The following is a 25,306-nucleotide window of genomic DNA, read 5'->3' on the forward strand; positions in this document are numbered from 1 at the left end:
TTAGGGTGTAAAAGAGGTAGATCTCACCCAGTCTCTTCTGCACTGCTTTAAGAGTTGCCTGGTGGAAAATGTGACTTCGGCTGTTCACAGCCTAGGGATGAGCCACAATGGCCGGTCCTTTCATCTGCCAGTTTCGAGGGATCACCAGATGGCTCTCCTGTGATCCAGTGAGTGCCCCTCCTTGCTGGTTGCCTCTTTGGGGCAACTTTTGGCCCTTTTCAGGGCCCCCCAGTGATGTAAAACTGGACGGGAGAGAGAGAGCAAGTTTCCCAACCATCCATAGTGGCTGTGGGGCAAACCAGAAGTCGAGAATGGAATGAAGCCTCTTAAGCTTTTATCACTGTGTATGGGTCAAAAGACTTTTATGAAGGCATGTTACTTTTCACTAGAAGGATGAACTGATCTTTTAAGGAGAAGGTGGGTCTGAGTGGAGATGAATGGAGACTGTTTTCCAAAAATCCATATCCTCTGTGTTGCTGAGAACTGTGTGTTTGCAGATCACTGTCCCAAATGTATTTGGGGCCAGAAGGGAAGCAAACTACCATATGACTTAATGGATATAATCATTTTTCCATATACAGTCTTTGAAATCACAACTTAGGGACCACTTTTAAAAGAGCTCTGGACTTTTAAGGTTACTCTGGGTCCTTAGTGGTTTCCATGAGAATGGTCACTTTTAGTCTCCCCCTAAATGTCTTTCCGACCAAATATGGGTGCTGAAGTATAAAATGAATTGAATTTCCTTAAGCTCTCCAAACTCTTGAGCTTAACAACTTGATGAAGTTTTAGATTGTTCATCAACACCCAACAATTATTACATGACTAAAAATTAGTAAATACTACTTTAACTAATAGTATTATGGGGGTCATTTGCCCAGATTCACCTGGTACACCAGTTGCACCCCTTTCTAGACTGAGATGCCCTACGTACAGTCACCCACGCACTCGTTACCTCCCGTATAGACTACTGTAATGCTCTCTACATGGGGCTGCCCTTGAAGACCACCCGGAGGCTTCAACTGGTGCATAGTGCAGCTGCACGGGTAGTGATGGGAGCACCCCGATACACCCATATTACACCCCTCCTGCGTGACCTGCATTGGCTACCAGTTGCCCTCCGAGTGAGATTTAAGGTGCTGGTTCTTACCTTTAAAGCCCTACATGGCTTAGGCCCGGGATACTTGCAGGACCATCTGCTGCCGGGAACGAATTCCCATCGCCCAGTACGCTCACACAGAGAAGGCCTCCTCAGGGTACTGTCGGCTAGACAATGTCGGCTTGCGACCCCCAGGGGAAGAGCCTTCTCTGTGGGAGTGCCAGCCCTGTGGAACCAGCTCCCCCCTGAGCTTCGGATGGCCCAAGATCTCCAGTCCTTTCGCCGCAGCCTCAAAACACTCCTTTTCCACCTGGCTGACCTAGACTGACAGGGATTTTAATTATATTTACAATTCTAACTTTATTCTTTAATTTATTTTAATTTATTTCAAATTTTATTTTTTAATTTACTGTACAGAGAACTTTAAGTTTTGTTGTTGTTAGCCGCCCTGAGTCCCTCGGGAGATAGGGCGGGATATAAATCCCATTAATAAATAAATAAATAAATAAATAATAGAACTAGGAATAATAATAATAAAAAGTGCTTGGATAGTCCCATCAACTCTTAGGGGTCAGTAATGACCTCTTTGGAGAAAGCTGAATTACATTAACACAGTTAAATACATCTTCCAACTCATACATAGTTCAAAGTAAATCCTGCTCCTTTAAGCCCAGATAATAAAAAGGACTTTACCCTCACATGTCAACAGAAACAGTGAGTTGCTAATATCAAGCTTAACATGGGAAGGTAGGTTTTAAAAAGCTTTGTGTCTTTTTCCCTAAGTCAACCAATTAATTGCCAACATTCCTTCTATTGATTTGGTCATATTAACCAGCCTTTCAGTAAGACTGGCAGAAAATGGGTTGGTTGTTTTTGAGAAACCTCCCCCCAAACGTTAATGTTTTTAAAAATCAGAAACTTTTCCAAGGACTTTTGGAATTATCCCAACCAAGCTATCAATGCCTGCAGAATGTAGCTTGTGGGGAAGAGCATCTGGCATTGGGCTTCATCCATTTTGAGATTGGAACAACTGCATTCAACTGTCATTTGGTCTCATGTAAGACTGTGATGAGTCTGCATATAGTCAGGAGATTGAACAACTGGCCCTGTGGTGCTGCTGGAACAATATGGAGCTGAATGCACTTAAAACTGTAGAGAGGATAGTGAATTTTAGGAGGAGCTCTTCTATTCTACCAGCTCTTATAGTATTAGACAACACAATATCAACAGTAGAGACCTTCAAGTTTCTGGGCTCTATAATTTCCCAGGACTTGAAATGGACACTTAACATTACAGCCATCATTAAAAAGACACAACAAAGAATGTTTTTTCTGCATCAGATTGGAAGCTCAGAAAGCTCAGATTGCCCAAGGATCTGCTGATACATTTCTATAGAGGAATTATTGAGCCTGTCATTTGCACTTTTTTATGTACACTGAGAGCTTACGTACCAGAGACAAATTTTTCATGTGTCCAATCACACTTGGTCAAATCTATTCTATTCTATTTTACTCCACTCCACTCCACTCCACTCCACTTTACTCCATCCATTCCATTCATAACTTTGATTCAAAGCCCCACTCCCTTTTCCCTTCTGATGAGTGATTCACAACAGAAGATATGAAGCCCTTCCATGGCACACCTAGACATAAATACAGACACACAATAGGAGGAAGGGTAGAAAACAGATGCACATTGACAGAACCCATTAGCTGTTGGTCGTCTCTCCTTCCTGGATGACCCAGATCTATGTGTGGAAAGTAGCCTCAGTGCAGTGAAGTGAGTGTCACATACTTACCTTCCTGGTGAGAAAATTGTCAATGTGTAGAAGCTGTCCTTGGAAGAGAGATGTAAGTTTGGATTTCTTCTGATAACTTTAGTTTGGAGAGTTCCTATTTATATCCTAAGCTCTATGTTTCATTTCAGGATACAAGCCATTGCATGAGGCCACTGATGTAGTTTTCTTCTCAGTGGTACAGAAAATGGTATCACTCTTATCAAGCTCCTACTTTGGACATTCCACCAACTGGAAACAGTAACTCTCATGCTCCTTTAAGCCCAGATAATAAAAAAGACTTTGCCCTCATAGATCAACATAACCAGTAAGTTCCTAACACAGGAAGTTCATTTCAAGAGACTCTATTTATTTTCCTCTAAGCAAATCGGTTCATTGCCAAAGTTCCTGCCATTGACCTGCTCATATTAATTGGCCTTCCAGTAAGACTGGCAGAAAATTGATCCGTTGCTTTCCAGCAGTCCAAAAACTTTATCAATGTTTTTTAAAAATGTAGACCTTTTCCAAAGACTTTTGGAATTACCCCATCCATATGTTTACTGATCCCACAATGTGAGACTTATCCTAAATAACCTAAATACTTTGGCCACCTAATGAGAAGGAAGGACTCACTGGAAAAGAGCCTAATGCTGGGAAAGATTGAGGGCAAGAGAAGAAGAGGACGACAGACAATGAGGTGGTTGGATGGAGTCACTGAAGCAGTAGGCATGAGCTTAAATGGACTCCAGAAGATGGTAGAGGACAGGAAGGCCTGGAGGAACGTTGTCCATGGGGTCGCGATGGGTCGGACACGACTTCGCAGCTAACAACAACAAGAACAAGAAGTCCAAACAGGAAGCTATGTTCACAAGCTACTTGTGTTTCCACAGCTAAACCAGGGAGGTGGGAATTGGTTATGGATTGATAAAGGAGAAGGCAAGATTTGGAAGTAATATTTATACATTTGCTGAATAAATTATTATAAATCAGTGCCATTGTAACCTAACAATCTTAAACTATAATATGCAAACTAACTATAATAACACTTTGAGTCCTATCGCACTTTAACTCACCTTAAAAATAACTAAATAATAATAAATCTTATAAATCTAATACTCATTCAAATGCTAAATGAAACTTTTTGGTCCCATATTTATTCTGGATATAATCAATCCATCTTCTCCATTCCAAAATATATCTTTGTTGCGAATGGTCTTTCAAATATGCTGAGATTTTCGCCAATTCTGCCAGGTTCGAAACTTTTAAAGTCCATTCTTCTATAGTAGGCAAATCCTCCTTCTTCCAATATTGCGCTACCAAAAGTCTTGCTGCCGTTATTAAATTCAGCATCAATTTAGTTTCTATAGCAGTAGAGTCAATAGTAATACCCAGCAAAAATAATTATGGAGAAAATTTTATCTTTTTCTTAAATATCTTCTGCATATTCCACCAAATTTTAATCCAAAAAGCTTTTACTTTTTTACAAGTCCACCATATATGATAATAGGTTGCATCATCACAACCACACCTCCAGCATTTAGGCTGATAATTTGAATACATAGATGCCAATTTCTTAGGATCTAAATGCCATCTATAAAACATCTTATAAAAATTCTTTCTTAAATTTTGTGCCTGTGTAAATTTTACATTTCTGACCCAGATTGTTTCCCAAGTATCCATCGTTATTGGTTCTTGAATATTCTGGGCCCATTTTATCATACAATCTTTAACAAGTTCCGTTTCTGAATCTAATTCTATCAATGCATTATTTCCTTGGTTTGTTCAGGCTTAGAGTTACAACTTTGTCCTGTGCGTAGGTGATCTATGTGAGGCTCTACTGCTCACAAACGAAGATCTGTGGTTAATATATGTAACTTTATATGTGGGTAACATTTTGTTCTATTTGACCAGCTGCAGTGGAACAAAATAATGGTCATTTGGCTTTCTTTCCTTTAGTAAATAAGGAAAGAGAAGAAATAAGAAGAAAAAAGGTAAATAAGAAAAAGAGAAGCTATAAAATAAAAATGAGTGAAAGAAAAAGAAGAAAAAAAAAACAGAATTAGGACTTCTGCCCTTTTTTTAATCAAGTAGTTGCCAGCTTACTTTTTCCCTTCCCTCCTTAACATTTTTTTAACTCCCCAAGTCTATAAACCTCTCAGGTGTGAAAGATTAGGTCCATACAAGAAAGTTCAATTAAATTGATTTATTGCTAAAAGCCTGTGCACAGCAATCTTCTCAACTAACAGTTGGTAACTGCTTAGAATGAGATAAAGTTCAATGGCACTCAAGGGCGGTTGGACTTATTCTGTTGTGGCTACATAGGGATTCTAGGCTGATATCCCTTTTCCCGCCACTTCAATGTTCTGTCATTCCTTCTACTACATAATCATCAATTCAGTCTTTCCTTCTTTCCTTTAATGTTTGTCTGAAGGTACTGAAGATCTCTGGGCAAGACAATTCTTCAATATCAGCTGGAGACTCAAATTCCCCTGACATTATATAGCTAAGTTGAAAATTTATAATAGGTAAGAATGAACCTTCCCAGATGCCTTCTTATAAGTATCTCCTTAATATTTTAGTCTTTATTGAACCCGATGATTGAAGACATAATCTATAGGTAAGTTAAAGATGTCAGTGATTTTGTGTTTAGCTGTATGGGCTGAGAGAATGTGGCTGTCCAAAGCCAACCAGTAGGAACCTGTGGCTGGATCAGAACCTGCTCCTCTTGGTAACTAGTTCAACCCATTACCCACTACATCTCACTGGCTCTCTTTACAACCTCTGATTATAACTTTCTGGCTAATTTCAGTCAAAAGGCTTGCATTTATGACTGAATCAATCCATTTTTTGGGTTGAGATATTACATCTCCAATGCATCAATCAGACAACGTTCATCCCAGATTCTAAACTACAGTAAAATCAATCAGCTGTTGGTCATTCTTTAACTTCTTTTCTTTAGTGTTTTGTAGCCTTTTCATTATTTCTTCACTTATGCTTTCTTAGAGAATCATGCAGCCATCACTGTGATATTACATCACAAAATGCAACCTTTATATTGCCACTCTAAAGTTGGGTGACACTGTAAATCACTAATGAGGAATTTGCCTATACTGTATTTGTTGTGTACTATTTTCTTCTATGTACTCGTGAAGTTAACTGCTTTTTCCATCTAGAATGATTGTTGATCTTTGCAGTTGATCAATTCTTGGGTCGCCACCTAATATACACCAAATAAGTGTGCAGTACCTTGGTTCAATCTCCATAAATTGCTTTAGAACAATTCGTTGCATTAGATTTCAAAGGGGAACTGGTTTTTGGATTTCCAAAATATTAGGAGAGAAATTAATGATTTGTTTTTTTTTAGTGAGGAAGGGTTTCAGGAGGGAAGTACAGTGGCTTATCTGAAGAAACAAAAAAAAAGAAAGAAAGAAACAGCAAGCTCCAACATGAACACTTTGTGTTTATTTTTTTTTCCAAAGCTCAACTTAGACATGAGATCAAGAAATTACAATGGAACAAACATGGAGCAGGTAACAGAATTCATTTTAATTGGTTTCCAGCTGTCTAGGTCTCTGGAAATAGGTGTTTTTACTCTGCTCTTAGTAGTTTTTCTGTTAACACTTGCTGGGAATTTCACCATCATCCTACTGGTAGGCTTCAATCAATGCTTTCGTACCCCGATGTATTTCTTCCTTTGCAACCTTTCCCTCTTGGAGGTCCTTTTTGTCTTGTCCATCACCCCTAAAATGTTGATGAACCTTATATCCAGGAACAAAGCCATCTCTTTCCTAGCCTGTTCTGCCCAGTGCTATTTGTATTTCTTCCTTGGAACCACTGAATTCATCCTCATTGCTGTGATGTCCTTTGACCGCTACGTTGCCATCTGCCATCCACTTCGCTATGCCACCATCATGAACAATTGTCTTTGCATTTGTTTGGTCCTATTCTGCTGGATCGGAGGATTCCTGTCTACCATTGTCTCCTTCTGCTTGATCTTTCAGTTATCATTCTGTGACTCCAACATCATAGATCACTTCTTCTGCGACTACAGTCCAATGATCACCCTTTCTTGCAATGATGTCCATGTCCTTTTGAGTTTAGCCTCCACCCTATCCTCTGTGGTACTCCTCAGCTCTTTGTCAGTCACTGCTGTCTCTTACCTCTACATAATTGTCACCATCTTTCGGATGAAAGCTACCAAAGGTCAGCAGAAGGCCTATTCCACTTGTGCATCTCACATCACGGTGGCTTCCATCTTCTACGGCAGTGCCATTTTTATGTATTCCTTATCTAACAAGGAACGCTCTCGGGATATCCAGAAAGCAGTGGCAGTTCTAACTGTAGTGGTCACTCCACTGCTGAACCCTTTTATTTATACCTTAAGGAATGAGAAGGTCAAGGAGACCATCAAGGATTTTATAAAGAGAAAGAAAATTCCTTTATGAAGAAGCTGGAGGCATCTCCAGCAGGACTGATGCTGTTCGAGGTATGCAAGATTATTTGAGTGGCAAACTGGTAATGGATAGGCTGTTGATTACAAAGGTTTTTGTGAAGTGATTCATCTCCATTTAGGAATTAGAATGGCCAAAAATTAAAAACACCTCCAACATATTTAAATATAAACCATACAAATTAAATAAACACAGTTGGCATTTTTCCAGGTTTCTTCTGGTTTTCTATATTGAACATGTGCTACTGGGTGGCTAGTTTGCCACAGATTCTCAATCTAGATTGATATGTCCTATTTTTACACTCTTCCCAGGGCAGTCTGAGAAGTTTATACTTGCTTTGTTTCACCTGATAAAATCCCAGAGTCACATCTTTAGTTACTGAATGTTGACTCCTAGATTCAAGGACTCAAAATAGAATTATAACTCACCATGAATGTTAAGGTAGATATTTAGCAGTACTCTGCAGATTATTTGATCTTGCATTATTTACATTTATTGTACATTACTATACTAAACATAGTCTTTTCACTAATTAATCTGGTTCACCAACTGCAGTGACTCCTGGACCAGGAAACCTTGTTCATTATGACTCGTGTCTTAGCTCCTGTTTGGATTACTGTAACACTTTGTAGATGGGACTGCTTTAAAGAACACATGGAAGCTGTTGATGGCCCACCGTGAAACTACACAGGCAATTTTTGGCATTCTACATAATAGTCACTGCTCTGTGACCTATGCAGGAGAGATTCAAGGTGCTGGTTGTCACCTATAAAGCGCTACATGGCATAGGGTCAGGCTATTTGTTGGATTGCCTGTCTCCAGTTATTTCTGCTCACCTTACCAGAACTAGCAAGATGAGGAAACTTCAGGTCTCTCCTATCAACCAATGTCAACTTGGTCCTTGCTCTAGAACTACATCTTTTCAGAGATCCAGGTGGTCCCAAGCTTATTAACCTTTCATAAGGCATTGAAGACCTGGCTATTATCCAAGGCATTTGGGTAATTTGCATGAAATTCTGCAAATTCTGCTAGTTGATTGAGGCTTTTTATAAGGTTTTATTTATTTTTTCCATACATACAATAATAATTTTTCAACCAACGTGCTATCTGGGTTTAAATACATATTTAATTCCTAATCCTTTATTCTTTCCTCTAACCATCAGTAAAATAAGTCCCAAGTTTGATAATATTCTGTTTCTTCTTTTTCCTTCAGTCTCATAGTCAATCTGTCCATCTCTGCGCATTCTAGTATTTTTTTAATTATTTCTTCATCTGATGGTATTCCTTCATTTTTCCAATGTTGTGCAAATATTATTCTTGCCGCTGTTGTGACATGTAAAATCAAATATAGGCTTTGTTGTTAATCTTTTCGACCTAATAAAAATAGTTAAGGTTTAAAATCTACATGTTTTCCCAATTATGTATCTTTTCCCAATAATTCTTTACTTTATCACATGTCCACCAAACATGATAATAGGCGCCTGACTTATGTTTTCATTTCCAACATCTATCTGACATATTTTTAAACATTTTTGCTAATCTTTCCTTGCCAGACAAATTTCAAAATTAATGAATTTTAATCTTGAAAACAAATTCTCGTTTTATGGGTATTGTTTGAAATAAAAATAAGATTTTTGGCAATACATTCATTTTCACTGTAGCAATTGTTCCTAATATTGACAATTGCAAATTTTTCCATTTTTCAAAATTCAGTTTAATTTGATTCAATAATTTTGTGTAGTTATCTTCTTTTATTGTTGAACATCTTGCTGTTAAATGTATATCCAAATATTTTAACTAATTCTGTTTTTTCTGACATTTGTTTTTTTTTTTGTCTGTAAGATTTTTAACTATTACTTTAGTTTTTTTCTCTGTTTATTTTCAGTCCTGCCATTTCTATGTACTGTTCTACCTTTCCCAGTAATTTAGGAATCATCTCCAAAGGTTCTTCTAAAATAAATACCAAATCATCAGCTTGTAATTTATATGTTTCGCCTTTTATTTCCAGTCCTTTAATTCCTGTATCTTGTCTGATATTTCTATTTAAGACTTCCAGAGTGGTAATGAATAACAATGGAGATAATTTTTATTTTTATTTTATTTTTATTCCATTTATATCCCGCCCTTCTCCGAAGACTCAGGGCGGCTTACAAGCTTAGCAGTAGCCTTCATTCTATGTATATGCCTGCTTATTAGGGCTTTCACACACACACCCAAGCGGCATTATTACAAAGTCAGCTTAATTGCCCCCAACAATCTGGGTCCTCATTTTACCTACCTCGGAAGGATGGAAGGCTGAGTCAACCTTGAGCCTGGTGGGATGCGAACCTGCACTAATTGCAGGCAGCTGGTGTTACTTAAGGAGGCATTAGCCCACTGCTCCACCAAGGCTACTTGGTGGACATCCTTGCATTGTACCTTTTCTTATCTCATAGTTCTCAGTATAATCTCCATTCACAATCACTTTTGTTTGTTGTATATTGTTTTTATCATGTTTATAAAGTTCTGTCCAAAGTTCATTATTTGTAATTGCTGAGTCATAAATTGCCGGGAAATATTATCAATTGTCTTTTGAGCATCTAGGAATGCCAGTTGTTTCCCTGGATGTAGTTCATAGTATTCTAATACGTCCATTATCACTCTTAAATTATTTTTAATGTGTCTCTTTGGTAGAAATCCATTTTGGTCTGAATGTATAAATTCAATTAGGTATTAGTTGATTGTTTTTATGGTGGTTGTTTTCAACTGTAAATTGAGAATTATATGTTTGAGTTGAACTGTATTATTCAGACGGTTGGTGTAATTATTGTTTGCTTTCATTTTGTATAGCATCCAAGATCATTGCTTTGAAATGAGCAACCATATTAATTGTTTAAGTGAGTAAAATTTAAATTCTCTTGTCTCCTTTCTCTGGTCCACAATCATAAAAAAAACTTTATTGTTGAATAAATGTACTATGCAAACCAAAACTCTGTTCTTTTCATTCCAAAATTCTTATAATCTGTAAATTTGTTTGTGAAAATAATGAATTGTCAGGAAGGTTTTGTAATAAATAGATTTTCACCTCTCTGATATGACAGAATTCATATCTTTACGGGAGTAAGATTTCCTTGGGTGCTCTTGATTGGCATCTGGTCAAAAAACATATAGAGATGCATGGATTCAATTTTACGTAGCAAATGGGGGAAGAGTTGGACTAGTTGACCTCCAAGGTCCCTTCCAACATCATCATCATCATCATCATCATCATCATTATTATTATTATTATTATTATTATTATTATTATTATTATTATTTAGATGGGGAGTAATGGGGATTATGGGATTTAAATACAGAGAAAGAAAGAGAAAACAAGGTTGGATGCTAATATACTTGGGATATTGCATCCAATTTTGGTTACCACAATATAAAAAAGATGTTGAGATTCTGGGAAGAGTGCAGAGAGGAGCAACAAAGATTATTAAGAGACTGGAGGTTAAAACGTATGAAGAACGGTTGCAGGAATTGGGTATGTCTTGTTTAATAAAAAAAAAAAGGACTAGGGATGACATGATAGCAGACTTCCAATATTTGAGGGGCTGCCAAAAAGAAGAAAGAGTCAACCTATTCTCAAAAGCACCTGAAGGCAAAACAAGAAGCAATGGATGGAAACTAGTCAGGGAAAGAAAGCAACCTAGAACAAAGAAGAAATTTCCTGATAGAATAGTTAATCAATGGAATAATTGCCTCCAGAAGTTATGAGTGCTCCAACACTGGAGGTTCTTAAGATGAGACTGGACAACTTGAGTAGGGGATTGGATTAGAAGACCTCTAAGGTCCCTTCCAACTCTGTTATTCAATTATTCAATCAAGCATTTTTCTAATGTACTGTATTATAATTCCATTGTCTTTCCTGGTATATGAATTCTGCATAGGGGAAACTAGCCAGATTCTGAATAAATGAAATAAAGGAATAGAAATTGCATATCAGAACTCAAAATAGCAATAAGGCAGTGGCCCAAAATCTCAGCTTTCACGATATTCCATTGTTAATCTCAAAGTAATTATGGTGGAACAAAGAAACTTTGTCAACACTACACATGTCCTGTAATACAAGACTAATGAAGTTTTGCTGCTCCCCTAAACCTTTACTGAAGGAATGATAACTAGTCCTGGAGAAGCTACAAGACTCTGGATTTCTTTTATAAGAGTGGAAATTTCTTAGCCTTTTTAGAAATGAGTTGATTCCATATTGCTTAATGAAAATTAGATTTGGGTTTCTAAACTCCTATTCTCAATTAAGGTTACTGAAGGTCAAAAGCAATGAGTAAAATTAATAAGTTTGTTTCTTTTCTTTATTCCCTAGAAAATTAATTATCAAGTTAAGAATTTATAATAGGAAACTTTGGTCCACAGAGACCTTTCATTTTACTATGTTTTATTAAAGATGTTAAAGAAATTAAAAAGCAGTTGGAGAGCCTTAAAATGGCTTTAGAAAATTTATATTATACATCATTATATGTTATGAAATTCCTATAATCCTTTGATATCATCTTTCCTATGAATGGCAAGGATGTTGCACAGATCCACCAATTTAAATCTGAATTTAAGTTGCGCTAAAGAAAAATCAATGAAAATAATTAACCACAATTAGTCTCATTCATTTTGATGGGTCTAACCACAACTGAATTTCAATCAGTCCCAAATTAAGTTATCTTATTTTCACATTACTATCTCATTTTTGCGTTTTATTCTTATTTTGATACAGTATGCAAAGAATTAGAGTTGAAAAACAGTCTTCAACTTATGATCACAATTGGGGTTGAAACTTCTTGTTGCTAAGCTCTGAGGCTGTCAAGCAAGTTGCGCCTCATTTTATGACCTTTTTTACCATGATTGTTAAGTGAATCACCATTATTATTATGCATATCCAGCTTCCCCAGCTGACTTTGTTGGAAGTCCCCTGGGAAGGTCGCAAGTGATGATCACATGATCCTGGGACATTGCAACTGTTGTAAAGACATGCTGGTTGCCAAGCTCCTGAATTTTGATCATGTAAGCTGCGGATGCTGCAATGGTCATAAATGTGAGGGCTGTCATAAGTCACTTCAAGCAGATGACTAGTGAATGATTGTGAATTGTAAGTCAAGGACTACCAACACTTACTAGAAATAATTATTTATTTACTCTAATAAGTATAACAGAGTTATTCTTGGGTATCAAACTTGATCACGTCACATGACATATTGTGATGTATTGCAATGTTTTTTGCCTTTGCGGAATCAGGGTAGGCAAGGCCTGTGTGTGCCACATCCGGCCCGCGGGCCGCCAGTTTGACATCCCTGGGATAGATGATCCATATATATAAATGTTCCCTTATTGCTTCTAATGGAATCAATTCTCCTAGAAGAGAATGAGGGAGAAAAATCTATTTAGCTTGCTGATCTATAATCAGAGGATCATTGGTCTCAGGTTGGAAAGCTCTGGAGTTGGGCTGTTGTACCAAAAGAATAAGAAAGAGGATCATAAAGAGGATTGTGATGTACCAATAAGTCCTTCCTTCCTTCCTTCCTTCCTTCCTTCCTTCCTTCCTTCCTTCCTTCCTTCCTTCCTTCCTTCCTTCCTTCCTTCCTTCCTTCCTCCTTCCCTCCCTCCTTCCCTTCCCTCCCTCCCTCCCTCCCTTCCTTCCTTCCTTCCTTCCTTCCTTCCTTCCTTCCTTCCTTCCTTCCTTCCTTCCTTCCTTCCTTCCTTCCTTCCTTCCTTCCTTCCTTCCTTCCTGAATTCACATAAGCTTCACTGGGCACAGATAGAGAAAAAGAAAGAGGTTAAGAAACATTTAACAGATCTTGATGGCTTTTATTTGTTTTAATCCAAGTCTTTTCATTTTGGCAGTTCATGAGTTCCTAAGTGTGAAGGAGGCTGAAAGGGATGTGCCGAAAGAATTTTTAAAAACCTATTTTTGTGCAAAAGTATATTTTAGGTATTTGATTGACAGCCTGACTTTCATTCAGGAGATCAAGGTGGCAGGCATGCAGATAAGCTCTTCTCTTTCTCCAGAACATCCCTCTCAGGTGGCAGGGGTGGGAGAGAGGAACTGCCCCAAAGATATCTAAGGTGGGGGTGAATTTGAACCTCACTCTCCCCACTCCCTCATCACTATACCACATTAACATTGGAATGGGGACTAAAGCATAATTTCCTGTGCAAAACATGAACAGATTTAAGAAAATAATGTGTGCCCTTCTTTATTCCCAAATGCTTTAATATCGCTAGTAGAGGCTGGCATATCAAAGCCTCACCATTTTTATATGCATTATGACGCAATAAAATGGGGGCAAGACTTCAGTTGTGTAGACATGGTTGCCATCTTGACTTTTTTAACCTCCCTCCCACACTTTTCCCTGAAAGCCTGTTCCTATAAAGCAGACATGTCAAACACAAGGCCCGGGGGCCGGATCCGGCCCATGAAGTGGTTTCATGTGGCCCGCGAAGCCATCCTGGAAACAATGAGGGAACGGCCCCCACTGCCTTGGCCCTGGCCCAGAGACCTTCCTTCTGCCAGAGACCCTCAGATCTGTCCCACTCCTGCCCAGGCCCCCATAGGCACCCTTGATGCGAATGATGTAGAGCTGGCCACGCCCACCCAGTAGGCCATACGCACTCTAGCCATGCCCACCCAGTAGACCACGCCCATCCTGGCCATACCCACCCGGCCCCCTGAGGGCAACCGCAATGCTGATGCGGCCCTCAATGAAATTGAGTTTGACACCCCTGTTATAAAGTATAATTGGAATTAGCAATTGTTTCCTGAATCCTTTGAGGTGTGTGTGTGTGTGTGTGTGTGTGTGTGTGTGTGTGTGTTAAACTCATTCTCAGAAGGTTATTCCAGGTGGACATAACAGAGTTTTTCTTCATTCCAGCATTGTTCCAAGCACTTCAGCGATTTCATTGCATGAAGTGACGCTGAAAACATTCTCAGTTTTTGAATCTGTGTTTATATGACTTTGCCATGTTTCAAAATCTGTTGGATGTTTGCAGCAAACACACTCTTCCAATGCCTGAGCTCTGCAGAGTAGCAAACAATAGAGAAGATGAAGAGAGATGGAAATCTGATTTTGAAGGCTACATCAGGCAAGTATAGCAAATTATTTCATAGGACACAATCATTGGAAAGAGAAGACTGAAAGACATTGTTCATTTTAATCGGTTTCTTCTCATTTCTTTTCCTTTCCATTTATTTTATTCTGTTGCAACAATTTTAGCATATCGTTAAGCTATCATTTTAGCAGGAATTTTTGTTAAGGGTTGAATTTACACGTACTGTATAACTGTTTTATGCAAATCTATCCAAACTTAACCAATAAGTTTCTGCTTACATTATTTTCTCTCCTGAATAATAGTGTGACAAGCAATCCATGTGCACATTTTGGACAAAAAGGGCAAAATCATATTTGCATTCCGATGAATCATAGGCAAATTTCTCCCATCTACCTAAAGGCTGGAAAGGGTGAGAGAAATTGTGAAAGCAATAAGGACTTTCCTCTTTTTGGAGATGCATTGGCACAAGAAAAAAAGAAGAAGTTAGAAGCAAGACAGTAGATAGCAACTAAACTTATTGGTTTCAGACAAACATTGATTAGCGGCAGTTTTTGGAAGGAGAGGGTGCCTTGGAGTCAGGTTTTTGACTCCTGGCAACTGCCTAAATAAGCCCCTTAAATTTTCTTGGCAAGATTTCCGAAGTGTTTTACCATTGCCATTTTCCTAGGGTAGAGAGAAAGGGCCTGGCTAAAAATCACCCAGCTAATTTTGTGTCTAAAGCAGGGCTAGAATTCACAATCTCTTGCTTCCCAGCTAGATGCCTTCATTACTGTACCAAACTGGCTCTCCCTTAACTATCTAGAACTACGGAAAAATTTCCTGACAGTTAGAACAATTAAACAGTGGAACAAACTGCCTCCAGAAGTTGTGAATGCTCCAACACTGGAAGTTTTTAAGAAGAGACTGGAGAACCATTAGTCTGAAATGGTATAGAGTTTTCTGCCTGAGCAGAGAATCAAATTAGAAGACCTCCAAGGTCCATTCCAACTCTATTATTATTATTATTATTATTATTATTATTATTATTATTATTATTATTATTATTATTATTATCATTATCATCATCATCATCATCATCATCATCATCATCATCATCAGAACATAGGAACTATCACAACTGATCAAAGTCCAGCATTATGGCCAACCAGATATCTCTGACTCCAACCAGGAGATAACATTTGAGCCTTTAAGATTGATAGTCATTAATCAATCAGTCCTTCTTTAATTAACTAAGGAGAAACTTCCTGACAGTTAGAACAACTAACCAGTGGAACAACCTGCCTCCAGAAGTGGTGAATGCTCCAACACTGGAAGTTTTTAAGAAGAGACTGGACAGCCATTTGTCTGAAATGGTATAGGGTTTCCTGCCTTAGCAGGGGGTTGGACTAGATGACCTCCAAGGTACCTTCCAACTTATTATTATTATTATTATTATTATTATTATTATTATTATTATTATCATTATTATTATTATTATTATTATCATTATTATTATTATCATCATCATTATTATTATTATTATTATTATTATTATTATTATTATTATTATTATTATTATTATTATTATTATTATTGTAGCAGGGATGGCTGAAAGGCTTTGCAGGAGCCTGGCCGGGGAGATATTGCCGTGATATTGCTGAGTCTAAAGTACAGAGACCAAGACGGGTGATATGGCCGGTGAAGAGATTAACATACGATGCCCCAGGCCATAGCATAGAGAGAGAGAGTGATGTTTACTGTGTAATGAAGGTTGATTCACTCCAGGATAATATAGATGCTTAGCAAAAAGTTCTCTATTCTTTGGGGGACCAAAGAAACTGCTTAGGTGGGGGGGAGTGTGTAGCAGAGATGGCTGAAAGGCTTTGCAGGAGCCTGGCCGGGGAGAGGGAAGCTCAGACAGCTGCTGCCGGTTTTGGGCGCAGTGGGCATGGATCAGGAGGAAGGAAAGAAAAGGAGGAAAGAAGGGGTGGTGGTGGTGGTTGTTGCTGGTTATCAGAGAGAGACCAGGTGAAGTCAAAGAGGGATTGGAGGTTTTAAGCTGATCCCTTTCTGTGAAGGAGGGAGGAAGAGGCGAGCGAGAGACAGTGAGAAGGTGGGATTTTACTGCTTTCTTTCGCATCAGGGGATATCCCAAGCAGAGGCAAGAGAGAGAGTGAGAAGAGAGAAAGTTGCTGGGGTTGCTAAATTAAGATTGTAACAATAAAGTACAAGGGGGAGGGATTTGACACTGACGAGACATGACACTGCGAGCAACAACAGAAGAGGAGGAGAGGCTGGTCGTTGCTGCTTTGGAGACTAGCGGCCATCCAAACTTTGATTATTGCTATTTGTGCAAGTTTAAGACATTGTGGGGAGTTGCCTTGAGAGAAGCTGTTACTGCAGAATGCTGACTACCTTTGTTCGTGTTCCTATTGCTGTCTGGAGCCAGGGGTTCACCCCCCATACTTGTTTCCAAATGGTCACTGGGAAATCATTGACTATGGCTGCTTTGACTGCCTGGGGCTGTTAAACACCACTAAGTATCGGGGCTAGGGGCTGGTCATCTTTGTTCCTGAAAGCCCCCCCCTTTGATGACAAGAGTCTGCCACCTCGTCACTTCGTGTGAGCTTCTGCTAGAAGAGACACTTTACTAACACCTTGAGAGCACAGCTGCAGAGCTCAATGGAGGGGAGCGGGGCTGGGAGGGTCTGGGCTTTGGCGGCCTCTGAAGGGGTAACACTACATAATTTAAGGCATCCAAGCTTGTTTTTGCAGCAAAAGATACTTGCTTCAGTTTCAGACATTCTGAGGGAAATATATATTGGGGATGAGTTTGGAGAGAAAAAATGGGATTGAATATTTGTTTCCTGTAGAATATGTGACCCTTTCCTAAACTGGCACTTTCTCAATATGTTTGCTTCAGTTTCCAACTCTTCCTTGCAGTTGTTGAAAATTCTGAAGTTTTAATTGGAGCATGTCCATATTGAGTAGATACGAGTGGGTTGGAAAAGCAAGTAGTCCAGTCCACAAAAGGCAAATCCATTTGATGTGAGTGGACAAGTATAGAGAGATATGTCCAGATCTAGTCTTCAATAGAGAGAAGAGCTTATCCTATTGACACATAAAAGTAAGATTATAAATCTGAGTTCGCCAAATCAAACCCATTGCTGGAGACATAGAACATGGAGTAGGGCCTTTGTTGCTCAACATGTTCCAGAAGTGCAGCCCTTGTCTTCACGTTTGTGTGGACCAAACAAGCATGGCTTATTTCTTCATGAATGTCAGAATGGGGAAACTCAACCTAGGAAAATTCCCTTCTGTATCTAAGGCAGAATATTGATGTCAAACAATGCAGCTCAACAACTAGGAGTTCTCCTGATCTTCTCTCCTGGTGTGGAAGTACTCTTCCCATCTGGGATCTGAGCTGATGCTACAAAAGGGGCAACTCAGTGTGTGTTTCGTTCACTGAATAAAAGAGCAAAACAAATTCTACCAAGGGATACAGGAAAAAATGACTGGTAAGTAAGGCATGTTTGTTGAGATAAGCCCAAAGAATTCAATTACAATTTTTGGCAACATATTTAAATATACAAGCAGTATTTGGTGCATCGGTGTTTCTCAGTTATAACCTTTGTCCTTTCAGGTGCTGTTCTTGAGGACCATCAGAAAAAGTCGGAGAACCAAAGCATTTCTGAATTCATCCTCATGGGTTTTTCCATTTGCCGTCAAATTGAACTCCTGCTAGCCTTCCTTTTTTTAACCATGTACATTGCAAGCTTGGGGGCCAATATGGTCGTCCTCTGCATTGTATTGGTAGATAACCGCCTCCATAACCCGATGTACTTCTTTCTTGGCAATGTCTCCTTACTGGACATCTTCTTCACCACTGTCACCAGCCCGCAATTGCTCTGGAACCTCCTCTCTGGCGACAAGTCTATTTCTTTTGCTGGCTGCATGACACAGTCTTATTTCTATTTCTTCTTAGGGACAGTACAGTTTCTTTTGTTTACCTCCATGTCCTATGACCGCTATGCCGCCATATGCAGGCCATTGCAATATCATGCGATCATGAATAGCCAGGTCTGCATCCAAATGGTTTTGACTTGCTGGCTGGGTGGGTTCCTCTCAGTTCTTATTCCCACCATTATGATCTCCAGGCTATCCTACTGCAAGTCTAACGTCATCAACCATTTCTTTTGTGACAGTGGCCCTCTGCTGAATCTGTCCTGCAGTGACACCCGAGTGATAGAGTTGATGGACTTTGTGCTGTCTTCTGTTGTTATCCTTTGCTCTTTGGTCTTAATCATAGTTTCTTACATATGTATCATCTCAGCAATAGTCCGCATCTCTACCCCTTCAGGTCAGGCAAAAGCCTTCAATACTTGTGCTTCACATCTGACTATCATCTCCATCTCCTGTGGCATCAGCATCTTCATCTATGTCACACCATCCCAGAAGGAGACTCTTGAAGTCCATAAGGTCCCTGCTCTACTCACCACAATTGTCTGTCCTTTCCTGAACCCTTTCTTCTTCACCCTGCAAAATGACATGGTGAAACTGGTACTAAGAAACATGATGAGGCATGTTACAGAGTGGATTGCTCACAAAGTTTGTGGTGTGTTGGGAAAGAATGGACATACTAAGTGGGGAGACCAGGCAAAAGCATAAGAAGGGAAAGACAGCAAGCTGGAAATTTTTTCAGCCTTCAATCTTTTTCCACCTTGATTGTTGAAAAAACAATAAAGGGGCTTGAGAAGAAAGATTTCTCTTCATCAAGTTATATTACTTCTTGTTTTTGGTAACAACACTATAAGACATTAATGATGCATGGCTGAAAGTGGACGTTCACGTAGAATATCCTAGGGAAGAATTTCATTTCTGAGCAATCTTTCTGAAAACTAAAGTAATAGATTTATTTTTTTAATTGTAAAGTATCTGTTGAAGAGTTAACAGGTTCCGTCTCTCCCCACTCTACAATATTGGGAATATTTCCTTTTAATAAAGAGAAAGTAGAGATAGTCATTTTTCTAATTATTCACAGTCATACTGTATAATGATCTTTTTGCTGAATGCAATTAATTATATACGAAAATTGTTGCTATTATTTCTAACTGATCTTTTAGGGCTTCGCTGAGCTTGTCGATCAGAAGGTCGGCAGTTTGGCGGGTCGAATCCCGAGTGCCGCGTAACAGAGTGAGCGCCTGTTACTTGTCCCAGCTTCTGCCAACCTAGCAGTTCGAAAGCACGTAAAAATGCAAGTAGAAAAATAGGGACCACTACGGTGGGAAGGTAACAGCGTTCCATGACCACGGAGATGTCCTCGGACAAGCACTGGCTCTTTGGCTTTGAAACAGAGATGAGCACTGGCCCCTAGAGTCGGAAACGACTAGCACGCATGTGTGGGGGAACCTTTACCTTTACCTTTAAGATTTGAATGGAAGATTCAACCCAGGTTGGTTATGAAAGTTCCTTATGTCCCTTGGCAACAAATAGTTATGTCCATTTGTTACTAATGGACCTATAGAAAGCACACCCACACCTGAAATGCCAGTTGCAGCCTCTTATCAACCTTTGCCTAACCACATACTTTCAATTAGATGGGCAAACATATCAATAAATCAAAGGAATACTTATGGGATCCCCATTTTCAGAACACATAGCAGAGGACGTAATGGAATCAATAGCCGTCCCACACATTGAACCCAAACTATGGATTCAGTATGCAGATGATGTTGTGGCCATAATAAAAAAGGGACCAATTAGAGATCACACACTAAAATGTCAACATCTCCAAAGGAATCAAATTCACAAGGGAAGAAAAAAACACCCCAATACAGTACTCTTCCTAGATATCCTCATTAGCAGAGACTATGATGGCAAAGGAGAAAGACAAATCTACTGAAAAACCACCTACACCAACCAAGTGCTCCACTAAGTGAGTAACAGCAATAGCAATAAGAATAGCACTTAGACTTATATACAGCCCTCTCTTAGCAATTTACAGAGTCAGCATATTGCCCCCAACAATCTGGGTCCTCATTTTACCGACCTTGGAAGTATGGAAGGCTGAGTCAACCTTGAGCCAGTCAGGATCAAACTGCCAAACTGCTGGCAGCCGGCAGTCAGCAGAATTAGCTTGCAGTACTGCATTCTAACACTGTGCCACCACGGCTAATAACCCAACCTCTCTCACAAGAGAAGCTGTGTAAGAAGCTAATTCTAGTGTTCCTCATCCTACTTTTCTTCCTATGAGTTGGAATTCAATTCTTAACATTCCAGATTGAGGACCACGGACAATGTTCTTTAACATCTGGAAAGTAGAACCAGATTGAGAAAAAACACATTAAAATTGCTTAATCAGTCTTCCCTGCTCCTTCCCAGTCAGTGCAGTGTGGTTCTTTGGGCCATTCCTGCACCTACAAGACACTTTAGATTGTTACTGAATTAAGACATTCAAATGCTAAGAATTGACTTAAACAAAAGTATGAAAAAAGTTAGACATAAACATAAAATCACAGGGCTGAAAAGAACTTTGGAGGTCTTCTAATCCAGCCCCCTATCCAAGGAAAGAGACCTTATGCCATCTCAAATAAATAGTTGTCCAGTCTGAAAACATCCAGCAATGGAGCACCCACAACTCTGGGTGGCAAAATGTTTCATTGATTTAAGCATTTTCACTGGTGCCTTGGAGAATAAGTCAATAAGGTTTAGATTTAACATGCTGATTTTTTTGACTCCTTGTCATCACCTTTTCTTATAAATGAACAACTATAAAGGAACAGCTATTATCTCAGCCTGCAAATGAGCCAGTTCCTCCGTGATGTATACAGTACGTGCAAGTCTGTTGGGAAACAGGTTGAAAGGTATGGTTGGTAATAATGTTGAAATTCATTCAGGCATTTCATTACTATTTTCACACTTCAGAATTGAGGGAGCAGTTTCTGACCAATCAGTACGCATTGTGTCAATATGCAGTTAGGTTAGGCAAAGACATTTTAGTGGATTGCATTATGTTTTTTTTTAGCTGGGTTTTAATCACTTCAGCTTTTTTTTATGTGTCCTTGGATATGATCTCTTGACAGGAAAGTGGAATAACATGCCAAAATAAAACAAATGCAACAAATCAACCCTTACATCAAAACCTTGTGTGTTTCACTGCAAAATGTGCAGCTTGGGAATGTAGAAGAAGCTGAAGTTAATGTGGTGATTTATTAGAATCCTACAATGTAATCCAGAGTTAGTATTGCTGCATAAAAAGGTACTTGGACAGTAACAGAGTGAGTGATATGGCTGGATCCTTCTGCGGATGCCCAGAAAAACTCATGGTGTTTAATGAATTACTTTTCATAAATATGGAATGGAAAAAGCATGTACAGAATGTATTAGCAATGTAACTGAATTTCTGCAATAGATCCTCTTAAGTTAGGATGGCATGGCATACACTTGTTTTTTCCAAGCATTTTGGCCTTTTGGTGGCCTGCTGGACATTGTGCCTCAAAGACCATTGGGTGGAGATAAAGCAGATATGAAATTTAATTTCCTTACCATTTTAAAATAAAATAAAATAAATTATGGCAATTCTTCTTCAGCAATGAATTTAATGATTTTCCCCCTCTGCCATAGAGGTTGACCAACTGTTAATTTTGAAGGTCCCTGGGAATTATACCCAAGGTTTCCTACAGCTGTAGATCCCCTGAATGGGAGTGGTATTGTCTGTGAAGCAAAGCAGCATTTTTCTCAAAGGGTGTAATAGAAAATAATTACTTGGTTGTTACTTTGGTTCTTCAGAACCAGTTGCACTAGAAAATACAAATTTTAGAATCAAATACTGTTATCATTTGCAATTTGCAGTCATCTAGTTTATTCAGAGAAATCAGCAGGCATGGTTTAAGCTGTAGCAAATAACATGTAGAAAATAACAACCTCTGTGTTGGCATTGTACACCACAGCAATCTTTGGTTAATTGGATGGGACACAAAAATTATTGAAAGAAGACATTACATTAAAGTACAGAACACAGTGGACACCTTCCCCCAAATAATCTTTTTGCAAGTATGCCACAAATGAGGTAAACTTAATAAAAGCTGAAAATCTTTATCTAAAGATAATTGTAATGTTCTTTTTGTGCTCACTGTCATCTCCAGGACTTCAGCAGATTGGATTAGACCATTTAGACTCCACATGCTATGGAATGTTTATAAGGATTCCAGTTCCTCAAGAATTAATCATTTTAAAATCCTATCAACTCTCAGAGCTAGTCAGAGAAAGGAGATGAGAAGCTATGTGATGATGGTGGTGGTAATGGGAGGAAGATGATTTTTGGAGCACCCAGAAGTGCTCATGTAACATCTATTTGCATTTCTGAAAATAGTTTCCAGGACCAGCTCTTTCTGCATATAGAGTGATCCTGGGAAAACATCCCTTTGGTTGAAAAGCTTATAGATAGGTACTATATGTGCTTCTCCCCACCTCATTCTGAAACCCATTTTCCCCTCCAAACCCAAGGAAACACACATCTCTAATGCTGCATACATGTCTGATTGTTCAATACTTTTCTGTATGAGTTTACAGGCAAGTGTGGCTGACTCACAAGTTTATGTTCCTGATACGATGGCTGCCTCCTTCACTATTGATAGATCTCCAAGCCACTCCCAGAACATGATTTTGCAAAGGAAATGATAAGGCTAGACTGAAATAAGATAAGGCACCAATCTCTAGCTCATATCCTAAAGAAGTAGATCTTTCATCTGTAATGTGACTAAATTACTCTAAAAACCCAGAAGAAGAGCAGGGAAAGAAGTTGAGATGGGGATCTGTAGTTCCTCAACTTGGTCTTATGATCTGTTGACTTTGCTGGGGGCGGGGGGAAGGAACTATTGCTAAGCTGGTGGAGATGCGCTAAGAGGTTCGCGGCAGAAAGAGCAGTAACAAGGGAGCATTCGCATGCTGTGACCAGCGCATCCGTGGACTTCTGCAGGTATGTTGTTATACACCACCTGTTACAAAAGTCTCTCCAAGTGAACAGGGGACCTGCGGACACAGGCCAGGCGGACCCTCCGGTTCATTGTTTGCCCCCTGTAATTGCAGTTTGGGAATCTTCCAGTGTTTCTACATTGGGTCACTGGGAACCTGTTCCTGCTATCATACAAATTCCGTTGATAGTGAGTTCCGCCACGTTGGCAAACTGCTCTGATGCTGTTGGAATTGGCATTGATAAAGGTGTTGGTGGGTTTGCACCTCCGTCGAGTCAGCCCTCTTCGCCGCATCATCAGGTTACAGTAGGCGTTTGGGTTATTGGCTCGGGTTTTGGGAAAATCAATGTGGCTGTTTGCAAAACTTCGGTAATTTGCGGCTTCTCCGTAGTGCACCAGCAAAACCCCAAGAAGAACAAGCAGCTGGAGGAGCAATCTGGAGACGGTCATGATGGGAAATCGGGATCTGCAGAAGAGGACCAGAGAGAAGAAAAGAAAGGGAAGGGGAAGAGGAAGGAAGAAAAAAAAGAGAGGAAAAAAGGGGAGAACTAAGAAACTGTAAGTATAAAAGTCAGAGTACATCTACCCATTTCATGGAACCGTATCATTTCAATGAGGCATTAAAACACATTGTTATGTTTTTTTGATGTACAATATTCCCCGTGTAAAGGAACCACTCTGTTAAATTTATACTGGATATTCCTAGTCTTATTTTGCCATACTTCAAAAATAAGGAAAAGTAGAGAAAATTATCTGCAGCTCAGGGCTGAAGTGTGAAGTTCTGGGTGCTTCCTAAGCGTGGCTGTGTGCATGGAAATGTTTCATTACCCAACTAGATAACACCCATCAGAGCAAGGCAGTGTGGGGCTTGTTCTCTGTTTATATGCAGTAGCTTGCCCTGCCAATGCTGGTCTGTGTGTGTGTGTGTGTGTGTGTGTGGTTTGTGTGTGTGGTAGGGGTGTGGTTTCCAAGTATGGAGAAACCCCACCAAAACATACAGGGAAAGCTACTATATATCTAAGCAGCCAGCAAACCCCACGCTGACTTGCAACCACAAAACCAAACTCAGACAGCACCAAGAACTATACAGGTAAGAATAAAGACTCAATCAAGTACAGTTCGATTCCTGGGGAGTTTATCACTGTTTTTTTTGGGGGGGAGGGGGAAAAATATGTAAGTGATTTGCTACTGCCTTTTGGGGGGGCTGGGAGGGAGCTGCAATATTTACTTATGAACTTCTAAGTTATCTCCATGCTGCAGTTTGCAATTCTAAGCAGCTTTGCAACAATTTGGAATACGCAAAACATCAAAATCAGAATATCAGAAAGAGTATAATCACAGATCTCATACTGAATAATCAATATTGTTTAATTTCTGACTGTAAATTTATAAAGTAAGTAAGAGGACTTAGTAAAGGCCGTCACAAAATTGTGCAGACATACCAAGGAAGCAAAACTCACAATTTGCAACCTAGACAATAGGTTTGAGAATTCCTTGTAGTCTCCCTCACAATTCCTTGTAGTCTCCTTCAATCTGTTTTTAACTTTTGTATTTTTTGTTTTAATCACCCTGTAAACCGCCCTGAGTCCTTCGGGAAAGGGCGGTATATAAATATAATAAAATAAATAAATAAATAAATAAATAAATAAATATCAGCTCGGTCCAAGTCAATTTAGATTTGGAGCAAGCCTTTCAGAAGCATTAACAAATGAATTTAATAATATGGACATATCATTAGCTGAAAAAAAATGAAGCATACGAAAATGAGAAAAAAACTGACTTTCTGCACCATCTCAGTGATGCCACCAAGTACCATCTTGCATAGAGAAAGTGCTGGGTAGACCTGGGATATACTTTCACCCATTATTATTTTTTTTTAAAAAATGCATTTTAATGTCTTTTCAGTTATGTTAGTGTTTGGATTTTCCATGTTTAGAGTTACCGCATCTGGGTGAAA

General features: G+C 39.2%; 3 protein-coding genes across 3 annotated transcripts; 2 read left to right on the forward strand and 1 right to left on the reverse strand.

Annotated features, from left to right (window-relative positions):
- Positions 1-6,550: 6,550 nt before the first annotated feature.
- LOC308678639 (olfactory receptor 6M1-like) lies at positions 6,551-7,315 on the forward strand (the record flags this gene model as incomplete). Its single annotated transcript, XM_081345867.1, has 1 exon — positions 6,551-7,315. The coding sequence occupies one exon, from the start codon at positions 6,551-6,553 to the stop codon at positions 7,313-7,315; it is 765 nt and encodes a 254-aa protein (XP_081201993.1).
- Positions 7,316-16,635: 9,320 nt separating this feature from the next.
- LOC308678640 (olfactory receptor 6J1-like) lies at positions 16,636-19,045 on the forward strand (the record flags this gene model as incomplete). Its single annotated transcript, XM_081345868.1, has 2 exons — positions 16,636-16,729; positions 18,021-19,045. The coding sequence occupies 2 exons, from the start codon at positions 16,636-16,638 to the stop codon at positions 19,043-19,045; spliced, it is 1,119 nt and encodes a 372-aa protein (XP_081201994.1).
- A 4,331-nt stretch (positions 19,046-23,376) lies between these two features.
- On the reverse strand, positions 23,377-23,799 carry LOC308678641 (ribonuclease pancreatic-like; the record flags this gene model as incomplete). Its single annotated transcript, XM_081345869.1, has 1 exon — positions 23,377-23,799. One exon carries the CDS (start codon positions 23,797-23,799, stop codon positions 23,377-23,379), a length of 423 nt encoding a protein of 140 aa, XP_081201995.1.
- Between the last annotated feature and the right edge of the window lie 1,507 nt (positions 23,800-25,306).

Source organism: Vipera berus, assembly GCF_964194415.1.
Source record: "Vipera berus genome assembly, chromosome: Z".
Classification (NCBI taxonomy): Eukaryota; Metazoa; Chordata; class Lepidosauria; order Squamata; family Viperidae; genus Vipera; species Vipera berus.